This window comes from Vanessa tameamea, chromosome 6 (assembly GCF_037043105.1).
Source record: "Vanessa tameamea isolate UH-Manoa-2023 chromosome 6, ilVanTame1 primary haplotype, whole genome shotgun sequence".
NCBI lineage: Eukaryota > Metazoa > Arthropoda > Insecta > Lepidoptera > Nymphalidae > Vanessa > Vanessa tameamea.
In genome coordinates, this window is record NC_087314.1 from 9152567 (window position 1) to 9171167 (window position 18601).

Sequence of the window (18601 nt, forward strand, 5' to 3'; positions counted from 1 at the left end):
AGAATATCAAGGTTTAATTTCACATGTAAGCTTATCGCCATAGGGGTCACCTTGTCAAGTATAGATCGCAGGTGGCTGTTCCCATTACTTGCCATAAACAAGCTTAATAGTTATATTTAATAATAGTAATAATATTAAATGATAATGCTGGAATTAAAAACATATTTGATTTACTAAATTTTTTGATCCCCATAAACAAATATTGATTCAATGCAAAACTAAAATATTATTGTTAATTAATTAGTAGGAACTGTTAGAAAAGCGCAAAAAAATGCAAATAAACAATGTTAAGTTCATATTTTAAATATAAATAAAATAAAAAAAAAATTTGATAAAGTTGGAATTACTAAATAAAAATTGCATCTAACATTAACATTTTTCATTACGATACACTTTGTCTCCTTGCTTGCCTTGCCTTGATGAAGGCAATAGAGCCAATTCTAAAATCGACTGATTAGGCATCTTAGATTCTCATATAGCGTATATATATCTTTAAAAATTGACTTTTTGTTTCGCATTTGTTCGCATATTTATTGGTCTCCGACTGGTAACACTGCTGTGTTTTAAGCGTAGATTCCCGTGTGAAAAGGAGGTGGACTCTTTATGATTACATGGTCTCTCTAGTCCAATGGGTATGCCTTTCCGCCACGGTTCTCATAATGATACAATAAAAAGAGCTCTTGCCACCATAGCCGTTTCTGCTCTTATTAAGCCCTGTCGAATTAGTTATGATGGCAAGGGAACTGATGGACTGACATTGATTCTTTGCGAATTGTTCCCGGAGCGACTGCGAAAAAATCTGAAGCTAGCAAACGATCCAAATATTCGTCACTTATTCCAAATATTTTTTTATGCCATTTGCTTTTTAAACACTTGGGCCTTAGAGTAGTAGTGCAAAAACCTTCATTAAAATTATAACACCTCGCTGGTTAATTTTTTGTCTAGAGGATCGGAATTGCGATTCAACGGGGAAATGCTGTTAGCATTCTGGTCACTATTTCAAGCGGTCGTCATTTATACAGTAACTATTTTTAGTTCTGATTTGTATATATTTGGCCTTGATGTTAATAATACTAATATAAATAAATAAAATTTATTAGGTAATCGAACATATTTCATACAAAATTTAATCTATTAAATATTACTTTATTATTAATAAAAATAATATTGTACATTATAAACTATACATAAAGCAAGTATAAGTGAAGTAACAATATAAGTATGCATAGATATGATAATCTAATGTGTGCAAGCGGGCGCAAAATGCGTATATTGACTGGTATTAGACGGTTATTGTATGTTTAAGTATTTATTGTTCTCTTTATTAATTCTCCTTCATGTATAATAATTTTTTAAATATAAAATACAAAATATATAAAATATATTTAAAAATATACAATACAGAGGCCAACCAGTGGCGGGAACAGGATCCAAGCCACCGGTGGTCAGGGCCCCAGAGAGAGGAACTTCCTCACAATACGCGCCGTGCCGAGGAGGAGCCTTCTGCATCAGGCCCTTGACCCAGCTGCCTAATGAGAGCCTCTTAAGGTGTTGGTCGAGGCTCTTGGCCATTAGGCCATTCGCTGAAACGACTATCGGCACAATAACTGCTGTATCCACAACCCACATGTCGACAACCTCGTGAGCTAAGTCAAGATATTTTATTTGCTTATCCTTCTCAGCCTTCACGAGATTCTCGTCATGAGGGATGGTGACGTCAACAATTATTGTGCGGCGCTCTGACCGATCTATCACCACTATATCAGGCTTGTTGGCGACAACAGTCCTGTCAGTGATTATAGATCGGTCCCAGTACAGTGTGATACGACCATTCTCGAGAACTGGGTCGGGCACATACCTGTAGTAGGGTACCTCTGATACCACAAGACCGTATCGAAGTGTTGTTATTATTAGAAGTATTGTGTATTTTAATTATTGATATTTTAAATGCTGGTTTTGACATGCTGAACAAATTAATTTCTGAATCACGTACGTTATATGTATTGACAATGTGACTTAGAATGAAAATATAAAATTTCAAAAAGATCTCCGCTGCCAGTTTGCCAGAGGCCCAGTACGGTTTATTTTTCAAGAAGTTAATAAAGCTCTTCTCAAAAACTACCACTCCATTTCACTTTTACGCTACATTTATAAGTTCTTTTCGAGGCTTATCACGAACCGACGTGCCCAAAAATTCGATGACTTCCAAGCCGTTGAACAACTGGGTTTCGAAAAAGCTTAAATACCGTAGACCATACACACTTAGGCAATTATTCCAGAAGACCGAGGAATATAATAAGCCACTATGCATCGCGTTTGTGGACTACAAAAAAGCCTTCGATACCATCAAGTCCTGGGCTGTACTGGAATCCATGCAGAGATGCCTAAATGACTGTCGGTATGTCCAGTTGTTAAAGTGTTTTTACAAATCAGCAACCATGACCGTCAAAGTACAAGATCAAAGCTCAAGACCAATTCAATTGCATCGCGGGGTAAGACAGGGGGATGTAATCTCATAATGCCAATGCATTGGTAAAGAGTTGAGATTCAGTGAGAGGGATGTTTTCAAGACGCGGCCTAAATTTAAATATCCAATTTCATGTAGATCTAAAGGTAAGGATCTATATCCTTATAAACCACAATTAAAGTTAATTATTTTAATCAATTGTCAACCTATATCATATAAAAAATAACGTGTATGGATGCAAAAATAGAATAAAGATTAAATTTTTCGAGCATATTGTCCTCTCAGACAAATAATGTGTACAAATTAAATAATTCTATTCAATACAATTGAATTTAATTATAAGAGCATCTACAATGATCGATTGTTTGCTAAATACTCGTAAATATAAGGTATTATTATAAATACCTACTAAGAAAATCCCATAGTAAATTATTACGTTCATCAATAAATTAGGTATATTCCTAACAGAATGTAGTTCCTAAGGAAAACTGAGTATAATTTTAAATTATATTGTATTACAAAACACATAATATGACATTGTTATGAAACATATTTTGATATAGAGTTAGTCAGTATTTAGGTAAGCTACCCCGAAATGATAAGAGTACATACCGCATATTTTTCATCTCTACTTACTCTACATATACACTAACGTTTTGTATAAGTTACAATACCTTAAATCAATAGGTCCGACAATAATAAAAGCTGTGTATGGTAAATGGTCATTTGATTAGAACTTCTAATTTAAGTATAAATTTAAAATCTTATCTTAGTTCTAGTTTGCTCTTGAAATCATTTATCTATAGGTTGCGCCTGAATTATATTTTGTACCAATTTTACAGGTAAACAAATATGTTATATTTTTAATTCAGTCAGTTGAGTACGAGAAAATATTAAAATAGTATACATAATGTTAAACAAATAAAAATGCAAACTAATTATTAAATCAGTTTATTTTTTATATTTCGTAATTTTTAATAAATAGTAAGTTTTTGAAACATTAAAAAAAATTAAACTATATTATTTTTTAATTATTTTTTCTTTAGATTTTCATGTTTGGTTCAGGGTGATGGATTCGAATACGATGTTCAAATCTATTACTTTTGGTTTCTTTAACATTTTTAGTAACGTGAGCGATGTTTCCCTTATTAGTATTTAAGGCGTCGACACGTAGTTCATAATGATTTGACTGTTCCTTTTTCTCGTCGTTATAATTTTTTAAATTAATGTCAACATTTTCTTTATGCTTACTGCCTCGTAATGCATGTGTTACATGATTCTGATTATCTTCACTTCTTTTAGAATATGCACCAGATTTTCTGTTTTGCTCAATATTTTCTCGATACCTTAATTTATTATTATTTTGGTTAAGTTGACTTCTGTTTACATTATCTCGGCTTTTTCTACGATTATTATTATAATCTATATTTTTTTCTTGGTTTTCTTCTTGGACTGGTTTGACATTTTCATTTTCTGAATTCTCGGAACAGCATTCGTTTTGATTGTTTTCAATATTCATCGTATTATTTTCATTGTTTTGGTTTTCTTCATTATTTTCAGTTTGATTAGAAATTTCGTCTTTAACAGCATCAACATTGTTTTGTAAATTATCTTTATTTTGCTCATCTAAATTACTTTCTTCAAAATTTGCTTGTTCATTGACATTCTCTTCATTATTTATTGTCCCTTGTTCTTTATCACTAGTATTAATTTCTTCGATCGGAGCATTAGTTTCGTTTATTTCTTTAGCTTTTTCCTCAACTTCATTATTTTCATCAATATTTTTAGATTTATATTCTGTACTTTGTTGCTTAGCGGTATAATCAACTTGAGCATTAAATCTATAACAAGTAATTTGGTTAATTCATTTCAATTAAAAAAATTGAAAATATTTTTTTTAAATAGTTAAAAACAGCTGTTAATTCTTTTTAAATAATGCAATGATCATTAAATAATTTCTAATATAAAACATACCCATTATTATCATCAGCTTGATAATTTACAGTTCTTTTTTGGCCATTTGGTTCGATTAGCCAATATAATCCTTTTACTTCATCACCATGTCTCTTTTCATGTTGACCTTTTATGTCTTTTGTTTCAGGATCGTTTACTTTATAAGAGAATTCATAAGAAGGATAAGACCAAGCCTGCGAAGAAAAGACATTATTAGTAGCTATTATACGTCCAAAAATATATCACAAATGAACACGGTAAGACAATATAGCCTAGGTATTCGCTAACTTGTATCAACAACATTTTATTAGTTTTTGATATATTATTGTAACGAAATCAATTAAATAGGATAATTGAGCCGAACGAGTAGATTAAATTATTAAATGAAAGTATATATTCGAACTATCTGATTTTCTATCACTTGTTTGATTTATAATATATAATTAATTAATGTAATTATTGTATTACATTGTTATTTATATTATTTTTCACGCAATATTCTTTTTAAATTACATTACACCTAGTTTTACGTCAGAGAATACACTATTTTATTATTATTTTACTTCCTGTATACAGCATTAGTCCATTCCGACTAAATATAATAGATAAATTCATATAGAGTTGCCATTTGTTCAAATTTTCAAAAATAATTTCGAAGCGGATGCGTATGTTATAAATAAACCTTTGTTAAAAATATCAGATATCTAGACTCAGTAGTTTCGACTGTGTATCGATAGTCAGTCCGGACAAACGATTTATAAGTAGAGATTTAAATTGGACTAAATTCTGTCAAAATCTGATGTCTGTTACATATTTGCATTTAGAATAATTTATTTTAATATAGATACTGTAAGAAGGATAAATGATCTGTACTATGTGGTTATATGATTACAAATTTCATGTCACAGTATACCTTTAATTGCGGTTATTTATAATGTGAGTCGAGATAGCACGCATTACAATGAAAGTATCATAAATTAAAGAACAAAGCAACTTCAAATTTCTCTATCTGCAGTTTCACGATTTTAAACTAATGTATAAATCAAATCCACAGCTTGATCGAGAAGAAAACTCTTGCATATGTCATATGAAACTCAGCCACATGTTTTTAAATTAATCCACTAGAGATATGAAAGTTTTAATTAACTCTCAAAATCATTGTATATTTATATCGTAATCACAAATGTGTATCCTCGTCTTATGCATGTTAGACCTCTGTCGTACCAACCTCAGATAATAAGCATTTATTACGAAGGTACATCTGCATTGTCAAAATACTTACATATTCTTCTCGATACTCTGATTTCTTTGATCCGACTTGTATGGGTTTGTCACTTTCCTCAGATTTTATTTGGTGTATTACCACTCTTTGCTGTGATATAGCACCCCTTTCACTTTGGACATAGCCTGATAGGCAGATCACCAACACAATCTAAAGAGAGAATTTAGTTATTTTATAATTTCTTCCAGTTAATGAGTTTGCTTTTGATATTGCATTTTTATTATAAATTAATAAAACAAAAACCACGTATATTCAAGTTGCAAGTATTAATGATTTGCAATATTATATTTAGGTCACCGTATCTAATATTACCTTCCAAACCATCGTTCTTGATTCCACCAGCAATAAACGATGCTAACTTAAATGATAGTGGGCTATCAGGTCTATATATACAGAAAGGCCGGTTTTTTACTTTTACACTTTCCTAAGGCAATTATACTGTTCGACGATTTAAGTATTAATGGGCGTGTTTGTATACAAGTTACGGATTGATAAAAAAGTGAATTATTTCATTTACTTTACAATCGCCCGCAACTACGGCTGCGTCAAATTATTGATTGATGTGTACTATAAATTATGGAATTTTCTCACAATTATAAAAGTACTCTTGCTTAATTTATTTTTTATTGAAAATTTTACATCCGGTATAATATAAGGTAACTTAGAGAAAAAATATTTTGTATAAATTCGTGAATTACTAAAAGTATAAAGTCTTACAATAAATTAGAAGTTTCTTTAAAATTATATAATGCGTCAAGACAAAATATGATTTTATTTAAGCTATGTTCATATAGTTTGGTAATAATAAACAAATAAAATAATGCATGTATTATTTGATAAAACGCCCACGATTCTATAACATAGCAAAAACTAAACAATCGTAATACTTTGCTATGACATAACTCATATTGAGTTAACATCAGTCCTATTAGGAGGAGTAGGAAATACATATTACATGACGCTGAAATAAATAACACTATTATATTTATATAGAAGAACATAAATTCATGATTGTCACGTCAAGCGGTTGAAACTGCGAAGCGCATCTTCTTATATAAAAATATCATATACCTTCTCTGAAATGGGTTCCATCTTTCGGTAATTTTTTTTATATATATTGGTTTATTCGTTTTTTTCTGTTTGATATTACAAACAAAAAAGGTTTCCTCATTTTCATTTTTTTTTCAATCTCACTTTTATATATACATACTTATTTATAAATTTAATTTTATCACAACTTATTTATTTATTCATGTTATTAACTTTTTAAGGGTTATAACCCACTTGTTATAGATTAAGAAATATTAATTAGAAGTATTGGTACATTGTTCATATTCAATCATGCGTTTATTTTTGCTATTAGGAATATTAATAGGAATTGTAGTTATAAATCAAAGTTTGATTTATTAGAATAGTATGTTTGATTATTTTATATACATATCATTTTTTTCTCTGTATAAGCCAATTAAAATACTGAAGTGGAGCTGAAATTAAATTGATTACGAACAAAAATTAAATTCTGGTGGTTAAGTGTATAGATTTGACCAGATTAAATGTTTATTTATTATGCTTGTAACTAAATAGGATTTGATAGAAACGACATAGTAAATAGTTATCATTTTTAATTAATTTATAATAGTAGGTAAGAATATTAGTAAGCGACAATTTTTCAGACTATTTTTGTCGGTGCAGACGCATTTGTAATAAGCCGCAGTCATTAGATTCGCCGCTTAATTTTTTTAGACATTGGAATATATTTAGGATGATGAATAATGACATGGTATTCACTTTTCTTTCGAATCTCCTTACTATTTTCACTATTTGTGTTTTCTTCATTTTCATTTTCACCATTTTGCTCGTTACCATTGTTTCCGCCTTCCTGATTCTCCCCTTCGTTACCTTCTGCGTTACCTTCATCACCATTGTTATTCTCATTTACTTGCTGACTTTCTTGGTCTGCATTTTCTCCATTATCTTCTTCGTTATTACCACTTTCACCTTCTTCTTGATTTTCTTGTTCATTTTCGCCATTGTTCTGATTTTCACCCCCACTCCCTCGGTTTGAGTCTTCATTGCGATGTCTTTGACCCCATAAATTAGCAACAACTCGCCTCCACGTTCCTTGTTGTTTTTGACGTTCGGCTTCTTCTCCATTACCGTCATTTCGTCTTTGCCCATGACCCATACCTTGTTTTCCTCGGCCATTATTTTGTTCATGGCTATTGTTTTCATTTCCTCGGTGTAAGTTATTTCTACCGTGGTATTTTTTATCGCCTCTGTTTCTTTGTTCAGCTTTATGACTTTGAGAATCTGCACCACCCTCATTATTATTTTGTTTACCTTCATTATGATGTCCGTAATGTTTTCTACCACGGCTATGACCACCTCTTTCAGCACCTTTATTACCAGATCCTTCATTGTTGTTACGACTTATTTCTTCTAACTCCGCCATATTAATACCTTCTTCTTGCTCTTGGTTTCCTTCTTCATTTTCAGAATTTTTTTGGGTGTTGTTTTCATTTTCAGCATTTTCGGCCTCGGCTTCATTATTTGAATTCTCATTATTGTTATTTGATTCATTTTCACCGTTGGATTCTTGATTCGTTTCGCCATTTTCTCCATTTTCGCTACCGTTTTCCTGGTTTGCATTTTCTTCTTGATTACCTTCATTTTCATCAGCATCGTTGTTTTCTTCATTATTATTTTCATTAGAATTATTAGGCTTAGTATAATCAACGTGAGCTTTAATTCTGAAATTAGATAGAAAAGTTTTTGAATAATTTTGTATGGAATATTTTTTCTTATATAATGAAATCATAATCAACGTTAAAACTTCTTAAATAGCAAAAAATATAGCTCACCCGCTGTTTTTGTCAGCGTGATACTTTACAGTTCTCTTATAACCATCCGGCTGAATAAGCCAATAATATCCTTTCACTTCATCACCATTTCGTGTTTCATGATGTCCCTTTAAATCATGCGTGTGCGAATCGACAACTTCGTAAGAGAATTCATACGACGGATACGTCCACGCCTAAAAGAATAATAAAAATCAATTAAAATGTCCCGTTATTCTTATATTAATATTTGTTCCAATTGATCGTTTTGAAATTATTTTTATTTTTAACAACTTAATTTTCACTGAAATATTTAGATTATTATAAGGTGTTTTGTAGTTTATATCTTATTAAACATATAAATTTATGATACTTACGTATCCCTCATGATGCTCCGATTTTTTCCCCACATTTTCAATCTTAACCCTCTGTTCCGAAACCGGTGGGTGGGCTTCGCTTAACGCTAAAAGCGCTATTCCAAAAAATGACACGATCTAAAAAATTAACTTTATATTAACACTGTATTTTAAAGATGATAATTTATTAAGAGTTATAGTAAATATGTATTATTTAAAGATTTAAAACTATTTCGTATGTAAAATAACAAATTTATGTTTACCTTCCAAGCCATCGCCTATACTTTTAGTTCAATAGGTGATGCTAACTTAGCTGATAACACGCTATCTCGTGTATTTATACACAAATATTGCTATTCCTTTTAATTTTCAGTTTCCTATAAGAAATCAATACAACAGCAATTACGCAGTTTCACGATTAAACTGTTAATGGGCGTGTTCGCATAATAATAATTATTGTATATAGAAAAAATTTTGAATAATTTGATTAACCTTAACACAATTGTTATGATATTTTTATTAAAATAAAAAAGTTGTTTAAATTGTTAGCCTTATCAAACTCACAGTTAAGCAGTTACCGCAAATTATAATCACCTATACTAATCAATGTGTTCCTATTAATTATGTAATTATGTAAGTTATACCTTACAATTGATTTGCATTACCCTGTGTTGCATCTTAACCGATGATTTCGGGTTCAAACCCAGGCAGGCACCACTGAATTTTCATGTGCTTAATTTGTGTTTATAATTCATCTCGTGCTCGGCGGTGAAGGAAAACATCGTAAGGAAACCTGCATGTGTCTAATTTCAACGAAATTCTGCCACATGTGTATTCCACCAACCCACATTGGAGCAGCGTGGTGGAATATGCTCCATACCTTCTCCTCAACGGGAGAGGAGGCCTTAGCCCAGCAGTGGGAAATTTACAGGCTGATTATGTTATATTTATGTTATGTACCCTGTGTTGCGAAAACGTTCATCTTATATCACAAATAATGAAAAATCATTGTAAGTATTGTCTTCCTTGAAAATGAAAGTTATCAAAAGTTGTGGAATTTTTGATTTTATTTTTCTCTTTTATGATTTCCAGCGATCTGCCTAGGCTTCGCACGCTTAAAATTTATCAAAAAAGAAAATGAGAAGTGCTCAGCCCACTTGTCATAACGTTCATTTATTTATATACTTAAGTATGTCATAAGTGAGAAAGAAATACGAAAAATAATTTTATTGTTAATAAAATTATTATAGATCAAAATGTGTCCACGGCTTAGAGATTGAAATTTTTATAATTTTCACTGCCAAGGTCAATATTTTATTGTTAAAGTTATCCCACCACCAGTTTCGCAGCGTACCATTTTATTCGTTATACATAATTTGAAAACGTTGGTATTTTTTAGAGTATTCATTCGAATGTTGTAATGTTAACAATTTTAATATAAATTAAATGCCCCAGGTAAGTACGAGTCAAGATGTCCCAGGCAGCAGCACCAGCAGCAGCAGATGTTTATAATTCATCTCGTGCTCGGCGGTAAAGGAAATAACTGGATGTTTCTAATTTCAAAAAAAAATTGTTGTTTTGATTGATGAAAATATTTGTAATAATCTAGCGACTTGTTTGAGACATATACGTACATATATTATAGTTATTAAGATTTTCTACGATATAAGATTTTTGGAAAAGAACAACCTATATACACATTTATGATTATTTTTATGACATATTATGATAATAATATGATGCTTCTGTAGCACTTGTATTTTGATTGTTTAAAATTCGAATTCGTTCAGTCAAATTCAAAGCTTATTGAATTTTAATAGTGAGGTGAGTTGATTTAGTCTATTATCAAATATATTTAAAGATTTTTTTTCTGGATTAAAGAATGAACTATGTATCCAATATGAGTGTAGTTATGTATGGGTATGATTTTAGAACGGACGATGACAGAACGTTGCATATTTTAAGGTTTATGTAACGCTTAGAAAATAATATTTTCGTCCTGGATGTTTTCCAGAAGAATGCTGCCTAAATTATATCAAATATTATATTAGATCACAAAAATGACTTGAGAAAAAGCCCGTGTCTTTTAGAAAATCAATTACATTAAATTTTTGTAAATAAAAATTATCATGTTAGAACATGTACGACGATAGGAAAATTTAAAGGTATTCAAATTGTTTGAGTTAATTTGTTCTAAAATTCAGTTATTATTTTTGACTCACACTACACTTAAGTAAACAAATGGAGATCAAAATGAAAACAAAATTAACTTTATTTAGGCTCTAGCGAGCACTTTTGAATTGTCATTTTACAGAATTAAATGAAACTAACAGCTACCATCGGATCAGAATAAAGATTCTACTGGCAAAAACTCAGTAGTTACTTTTATTCGACAACTAACAACATAGATTATGCTATTCTGACGAAATCCTTACGACCTAAATAAAATGAACACCAAACTGCTACACCTTCTCAATAAATGAGGCAAAGTTGACATTAGACAATTTCATATAATTATGTCCTCTTTTAAGGTAGGCATCAGGAAATTAATTACTTTTTAAAAGTGGAAACGGCAAGAAACTCAATAGTTACTCTTATTCGACAACTAGTTACAAAGGTTATGCTATTCAGACGAAATCCTTACGATCTAAATACGCGGGATCTGAATATTGCAATTTTCATTTCATTTTATGCATGTAATACGATTAGCAAATATGAATATACATGTTTAATAAATTACAATTGTAATGTAACAATTAGTTTGTAATTTATGCTAAGTTGTTGCCAACTGTTTAAGATTACATTCAAAATATTTTTGATCATGAACGGTAATAAAACGTGGTAGTTTTGTGATCTGAAAACCGTAATTTAACAAAATGATACAACTCAATTTTGTGTTGATATTGAATATTCCAATAGGAAATATTGCTGTACTCAAATTTAAAGGAAATATTTTGCATGGGCGTATTGTGATCGTTATGTTTGCATACGAATTAAAATTATTCATGATTTATTGTGCACGTTTACTTAAACTTCATATAATCTGTGGTTATTGATTTATGTGGGTATATTTTTATGTGAGATTAATAATTATAATCGGTATTATTTTTCATTCATTTCATTTAAGAACAATTCTAATTACGGATGTTCAAGTAAAAAGAAAATTCTGAGACGATACATCTTGTGAATTGTCATACATTTCAAAATAGCATCGCATAGTCTTATTCTAAACTATTAGGTTTATTTTGAATATTGAGTGTTCCTCGATCCTTCGATCGATCCTAATTACCAAATAAATAGGTATACATTTAAAAATTAACACTAATTGCTACGCCTTCCCAATAAATGAAGCAAAATTGACATTCGACAATTTCATATAATTATACTTAATTACTTTTTAAAGGATGAAGCAACATAAAAATGTAACTTTATAATGAATATGAATAACACAATATTGTTATAATACAATTAAAATAAAAAAAATCAAAGATAGCGCTATCTTTATTCATATTTTATATATACATTTTGGAAATCGTGACAAATCTTCAGTCTTTAAATGTGCAGTTTGTTTTATAGGCGGATTACAGATGGTGTTCCAGGTGGATATGGTGATGAGGCGACGAATGATGCACAACGGCGTTAAAACTGAAACAAGAAATATAGTTTAAACTTTCTAGTTATCAGACGAAAAAACAAATAATTATGCCAGTACGCGTCTCATTAAATATATTTGTAGATAGTTAATTAGAATCAACATTATTATTTGTAGGTACTTAAAATTTGCGACACTTTTTTTTTTTATCTTATAGGGGGCAAACGAGCAGGAGGCTCACCTGATGGAAAGTGATTACCACCGCCCATGGACATCTGCAACACCAGGAGGGTTGCAGGTGCGTTGCCGGCCTTTTAGGAAGGAGTACGCTCTTTTTTTGAAGGTTCCCAAGTCGTATCGGTTCGGAAAAACCGCCAGCGAAAGCTGATTCCACAGAGTGGTTGTGCGAGGCAGAAAATGTCTTAAAAATCGCAATAATTAAAGTTTAAAAAAGTTATTTAAAAATCGAATTTTTTTGCTTTTAACTACAACTAATTTTATATGTAACACATTCAAAGAATACATTAATTTTCTCTTGAAAGAAAACTTGATGTTTTCCACTATGTTCCGACTTGTTACGCTTAATTTGCTTGTCATGTTTCTTATACATTTGTACTTTGTTGTATGAACATAATTACATTAATATTTTTGTTAACTTTTTATGAAATGAAAATGTTAATGCAACGTACATCCGGTGACACCTTATTTGAAATAAAGGAAACAATTAAATAATATAATTATTACGGTATTTTTAATGAATTATGTTTTTAGCAAAAATATTTATACATAAAGTATTGACAAAAATACTATCTAATATTGCGATCATAATTCTTTATAGTAATTTTAGTTTATTTCTTTATATTTTCACTTAAATAAAATATGAGTAATAAATTATTTAATTAAAGCTTTTAATTGATTAAAAAGTGACCACATTAATATATATACCGGACCACACATTCGACGGTGCATGAATATTTAAAAATATATCTATATTATGATGAATAAGGCAGAAATATCTTGTTGTTATCTATGTCACTTACCCTGTGTGATCATCAGCTTTGTACTCTACTTTCCTTAAGCGACCATCTGGTTCAACCAACTCGTAACCACCATGGACAACGTCTCCGTGACGATGTTCATGTTGAGACTTCACGTCGCCCGTGTGGTGGTCGTGAACGGAGTATGCGAATTTGTACTCGGGAAATGACTAAAAATATATATATTTTAAAAATGGTTTAGTAGTCATATTTATTTAAAATATAAAAGAAGCCTTTCTAAAGCCTTACTAAATGAGGAAGAGACTTCTGAGAACTCAGAAAGAACAGATGTGGATTAATAACGTGTATATCATATTCATTTAATTCACTATTTTTATGTTGAAGTCATTAACCTTTTTCTATCTATCACAATATTTATTGCTTATAAATCGTAACAATTATAACTGTAATCGCAGAATAAATGAATAACGTTTTTTTTATTCTACACTTATTTACTTAAATAATTCGTGTAGCATGCTCTGATTTTTAGTACACGCATGTTTCTGTTTTTTTAGGTTTGATAGCGTTCGTGGTTTACAAGTATATAAACTAGCTCGTTTATTTATTTATATTATTTTCAGTAAGACGAGCGATTCAAAAAATAACTTATAAAAGACAAAAATATAAAGTTATTTTAATTACATAAAAATATTGGCTTTAAAACTATATATGTCTCAACAAAAAGGTCGAATAAATAAATAAAAAATAAAATAAACAGAAGTACGAAGACGTTAGAAATTATATCGTTTACATTTCCTCTCATAATAGTGGTGTTATGCATCAGGAAATATTTTGCAGGTAATACTTCTTTATATCATACAAAACGTTTATAACGCGATGAAAGGATTTCGTTTTAAATCGTTACGGTCAGTTTAATTTGTTAATTATGGTGACGGGCCTCATTTGTTGTCCATTCGAGCATTTACTTAGATCGTTGTTAATACTGTGTTCACATGAGTAAGTTTTTTTTCGATCAATTGATTATGAAAAAATCGATTAATTAATCGTTTAGCCTGTTGTTGGTTCAAGTTGCTAGTTAAAATCGATTTAATTCGAAATACATTCATTTTATTATTTTGTGAGCCGTTGGTATAACAGTTACTTTCACATATATATTAAAAAGAAAATACAGTTTATCGCGTGAACATTAAAAATATATTGCATGAAAATAAAACGTATGTTATACGGTCTCAATATACACGAGCTTCATTGATATCAATTGATTTTAAATAACATATATGTAGAGATAAACATAATATGCAAGACGCAAGTTTGAAGTTATGAAAGACTTTTTAGAGAAATTAAACGTTATTTAGTTTGGTTGACAGATGAGATCATATTTTTGATAGATGTGTTAGAGATTTTTTTATTTCAGATAAGGAAATATCTGCTTGTATCTTTTGAGAATTTCAGACATATAATATAAATACTATTATGTATAGCAAATTTGATTTACATATGCAAATGATATTCATGTTATGTATGTGAATCAATTTAAATGATTACGAATACTCTCCGTTAAATTAATTATTGGCGAGAGTTATATAGGTGAAGACAAGATATTTTAGTGTGTGTAGACGATAAACATAAAAATAAAAACAGCACAAATATACTTTATGTTACTATGATAACTAAAAAAAAGGATAACTTAACTTGTCGGCGCGCGCTTTCTTAAGTGATCTATAACTATGAATTGCTTGTGATTGCAAATATTTATTATCACGTTATATTAAAATAATTCAAAGCAAATATATTGTTGTCTTACAAAACGTGTGAGAAATGTTAATAACATTACGACTGACCTTATAATACTATATTCGTAATTGGTTAATTTCATTGATGATTATTAATTAATTCACACGCAACACGTAATAGTTATCTTTAAAATGTCACCTGAGACAATTATGTGAAAATTGTCACATTTATGTAACAGTTTTCACATATAACGTATTGTTAACAATTACATCAAGAGACTCGAGTAAAAACCGTATATGGTGTCACCATTTCATATAATAGTTACATTTTTATTATATAATCATTTTGACAAGTGACAATTATTCTATTTATTTTTAGGTAAAATGAGGTTTTGCTGTAAAAAATATTGACTATTTTTTATATTTGTATTTGATACAGTCGAAAATATACCTTTTGAGGTTAATAATATTATAAAACGCTTAAAACCATGTCTTGAGAACCATGTCTTCAGAACTCTGAAGAAACTACTATTATTTTAGAGATAAAAGGCTATAACTTAATTATATGTCAATCCGTATACTGTGTGGTGGTAAAATAACAATATTTCAATAGATTAAAAAGATAGCTCATGTATTTATAGCAATTACAGGGATTTAAATAAAATTATTTACCTATATAGAGTTAATTATATATTAATAATACGTGTATATACAAAATACTTACGTAGTGGTCATGGTGCGGTACGTGATGAACTGGCAGTGGTACTGGCACGTGATGTAATATGGGGACATGGTGATGGATGGGTACTGGGTGGTGTATTTGTACTGGATGGTGTGGTCCATCATGCTTCACCAGTTCTTGGTGAGAGACTGCGAAGTGATGATGATGTGGGAATATAGCGATACTGGCCGATATAAGGCTAAATAAAACTAAGAGCTGAAACAAAAACGTGAGTATTAATAATAATATTAATAGCGTAAGGTGATTTTTGTCCCAGTGATTATGGGACGATAGCAAATTATTAAGATTTAACAAAGAATCAATTTTAGAGAGCGGAAACAAGTTACTGGCCATGTAGAGAGCGACGCTATGGCTGTATAAAAAAAAACGGATGTGCGAACCAACGTCTGTTTAGAATGAAATAAAATAAAAACAAAACCTATCATAGGTTTCTTAATTTGTAAAAATCTGTTGAATAAACGCGAAGTTTCGCGTGTGATCCACTGGTATTAAATGGTTTCCCTAGGTTCATCGAACTTTGATAACAATTGCAACGTATGCATGTATTTGAACACACATATCTGAGCTTGAATATATATTTTCACCAAAATTATTTTTAAACACTTACTTTATACATTTTAAACTACAAAATTTAATTATAATAAAAGAGAATAACTTCTAACTAGAAATGTAAACTATAGTGCATGTATGAGGTCTCCTTCATTAGCTTTTATAGAAGTTATAATAGTGGGAATTATTAGAGCAAAAATCAATTTCTCAGGGTTTGCTAATAGGTTTATCGTAATATCTATGTACAATGTATTGCACATGTGACAGGAAGGCAATTATCACATTTTTTCGTTTTTAACCTGAAGTAATCTGATAAGCTATATTTGGTAAATAATGTTTGTTTTATCGATCTGCCGATGTTGGCCTTGTCCTGAAACGTGAGTTGCGGGTAAAACTTTGATGGATTGATTTGCACTAGTTGATAATGCTTTATAATTATATTTATAAGTTTCTAAAAGATTAGATAAATCCGTTTTATTATTTAATGCAAAGTAAGTGTTTATTATTTTAATTTCTGTTTCGGATTCACTTACGTTATTTTTCCACAGCCTGACGTGTTTCGGGATCGTAGTTCTCATCATACAGCAAGCGGTTTACTTGGTTGTGTCTTTATGCCAGTTTATCTGGGTCCTCACCCATCATATATTCTACCGCCAAACAGCAATACTTAGTACTGTTATGTTCTAGTTTAAATGGTTAGTGAGCCAGTGTAGTTACACTGGCACAGACACAAGGGACATAATATTTTAATTTCCAAGGTTGGTGGAGCATTGTTCAATAATACGAGGAATGTTTAATAATTTTCAAGGTACAAATGTCTCTGTGGTGACCATTTACCATTCGGTGATGCATATGCTGGACTAGCATGCTAGCCTACCTAAATAACATTAATAGACATTAATAGTTTTAAAACTTCACACAAGTTAGTGTATTTTGTGTAAGCTAAAGTACCATTATAAATATTTATTATTCTAGGATACTTCACAGATGAACAGTGTTGATTTCTTTTGCAAATGTTTACATGTATTTTAACTATAAAGCTATTCTAATATTACGCATTACGTTTTGTATTAAAATAATAAGTAGGTTGGTATATACATATAAAAACAAATGCTCTAAACAATTTTAATCAGAGGTTCCTCTGATTATTATGACTTTATTTTATGACTATATTATGACTTTTTATGATTGATGCAATAGATTCGGACAAAAATGAAACAAATATAATCAAGACAAGTTTATCTTCCCGTTACTATACAGCTTGTTTGTTAATACTCGTTCGTCTTGATACTTCGACTTAATACTCATGTTCACAACTTTGACAAATAATATACCAAAATATTATAATAAATATGAAATGTGGATTTTGCCATTGCGTTGTTACATATTTCACTCATTAACAGCCCGTATATTTACATTATTTATTTACAGCTGGGCTAAGGCCTACTCTCCTTTTGGGGAGACCGTTTTTTAAATTGTAATTAATGTTTTATTATGGTTTGTATTACATTATAATGCTCGTGCTATAAACGTCAACCATATGAGCAAAAACGTGCACAATAGGGACATCTATAAACTAAATTTAAAGCAGATAAAACCATGAGGCACAGATAGTTTATTCGTAAATTAAAATTATGCAGATTGTGGAACAATGTAAACTTGGAATATTTCAGCGAGTGTGTCATGACAAAAAGTCCAACAAAGGACTTGTACTTATTTAAACAATAGTTATTATGAAACGTAACTTTTTGTGTTGTGTATTTAGTACGTTAACAGGAGCTATAAATAGCAACTTGTTGAATGATTGTAATTATTTAATGCGTGATTTATGTTTGGACGCTCGTAACGTAACGGCTAGTAAATGTAATTTGAAGACTTGAATTTATTTAAAAAAAAAACGCAAAAATTAAATTCTTCTAAAATAAAACGGTGTTATTGATTTTATTTTAAAGAAATTCAATTAGAAATTATAATATGTGTGATAATCTTTACAAAATTAGCCAATTAAATATATATAATAGTTTAATAATAACAGTTTATAATATAACGAAAATTTATGTATATTGTTTTACTTGTTGCAGAAAAAGTTTTT

At 30.1% G+C, this 18601-nt stretch overlaps 3 protein-coding genes across 3 annotated transcripts; all 3 read right to left on the bottom strand.

Moving 5' to 3' along the window:
- Nucleotides 1-3496: 3496 nt before the first annotated feature.
- LOC113393312 (GATA zinc finger domain-containing protein 14-like) lies at nt 3497-6037 on the bottom strand. Its single transcript, XM_026630129.2, has 4 exons — nt 6015-6037; nt 5703-5852; nt 4442-4614; nt 3497-4308 (listed from the first exon to the last, which is right to left on the bottom strand). The coding sequence occupies exons 1-4, from the start codon at nt 6024-6026 to the stop codon at nt 3510-3512; spliced, it is 1134 nt and encodes a 377-aa protein (XP_026485914.2). The 5' UTR covers nt 6027-6037; the 3' UTR covers nt 3497-3509.
- A 1270-nt stretch (nt 6038-7307) lies between these two features.
- On the bottom strand, nt 7308-9292 carry LOC113393313 (uncharacterized protein DDB_G0290685-like). Its single transcript, XM_064215152.1, has 4 exons — nt 9159-9292; nt 8917-9033; nt 8564-8736; nt 7308-8452 (listed from the first exon to the last, which is right to left on the bottom strand). The coding sequence occupies exons 1-4, from the start codon at nt 9168-9170 to the stop codon at nt 7420-7422; spliced, it is 1335 nt and encodes a 444-aa protein (XP_064071222.1). The 5' UTR covers nt 9171-9292; the 3' UTR covers nt 7308-7419.
- A 3086-nt stretch (nt 9293-12378) lies between these two features.
- Nucleotides 12379-16658, bottom strand: LOC113393334 (larval cuticle protein A2B-like). The gene is made up of 4 exons (XM_026630155.2): nt 16568-16658; nt 15943-16155; nt 13528-13694; nt 12379-12540 (listed from the first exon to the last, which is right to left on the bottom strand). The coding sequence occupies exons 1-4, from the start codon at nt 16574-16576 to the stop codon at nt 12477-12479; spliced, it is 453 nt and encodes a 150-aa protein (XP_026485940.2). The 5' UTR covers nt 16577-16658; the 3' UTR covers nt 12379-12476.
- Between the last annotated feature and the right edge of the window lie 1943 nt (nt 16659-18601).

Coding starts and splice junctions, on each gene's coding strand:
- LOC113393334 (XM_026630155.2), bottom strand. Junction 13,695..15,942: donor TACCGCACCATGACCACTAC/GTAAGTATTTTG, acceptor ATATATTTTTAG/TCATTTCCCGAGTACAAATT. Junction 12,541..13,527: donor AAAGCTGATGATCACACAGG/GTAAGTGACATA, acceptor TTCTTGTTTCAG/TTTTAACGCCGTTGTGCATC.
- LOC113393312 (XM_026630129.2), bottom strand. Junction 4,615..5,702: donor CAGAGTATCGAGAAGAATAT/GTAAGTATTTTG, acceptor TTTTCTTCGCAG/GCTTGGTCTTATCCTTCTTA. Junction 4,309..4,441: donor CAAGCTGATGATAATAATGG/GTATGTTTTATA, acceptor TACTTGTTATAG/ATTTAATGCTCAAGTTGATT.
- LOC113393313 (XM_064215152.1), bottom strand. Junction 8,737..8,916: donor CGGAGCATCATGAGGGATAC/GTAAGTATCATA, acceptor TTATTCTTTTAG/GCGTGGACGTATCCGTCGTA. Junction 8,453..8,563: donor CACGCTGACAAAAACAGCGG/GTGAGCTATATT, acceptor ATCTAATTTCAG/AATTAAAGCTCACGTTGATT.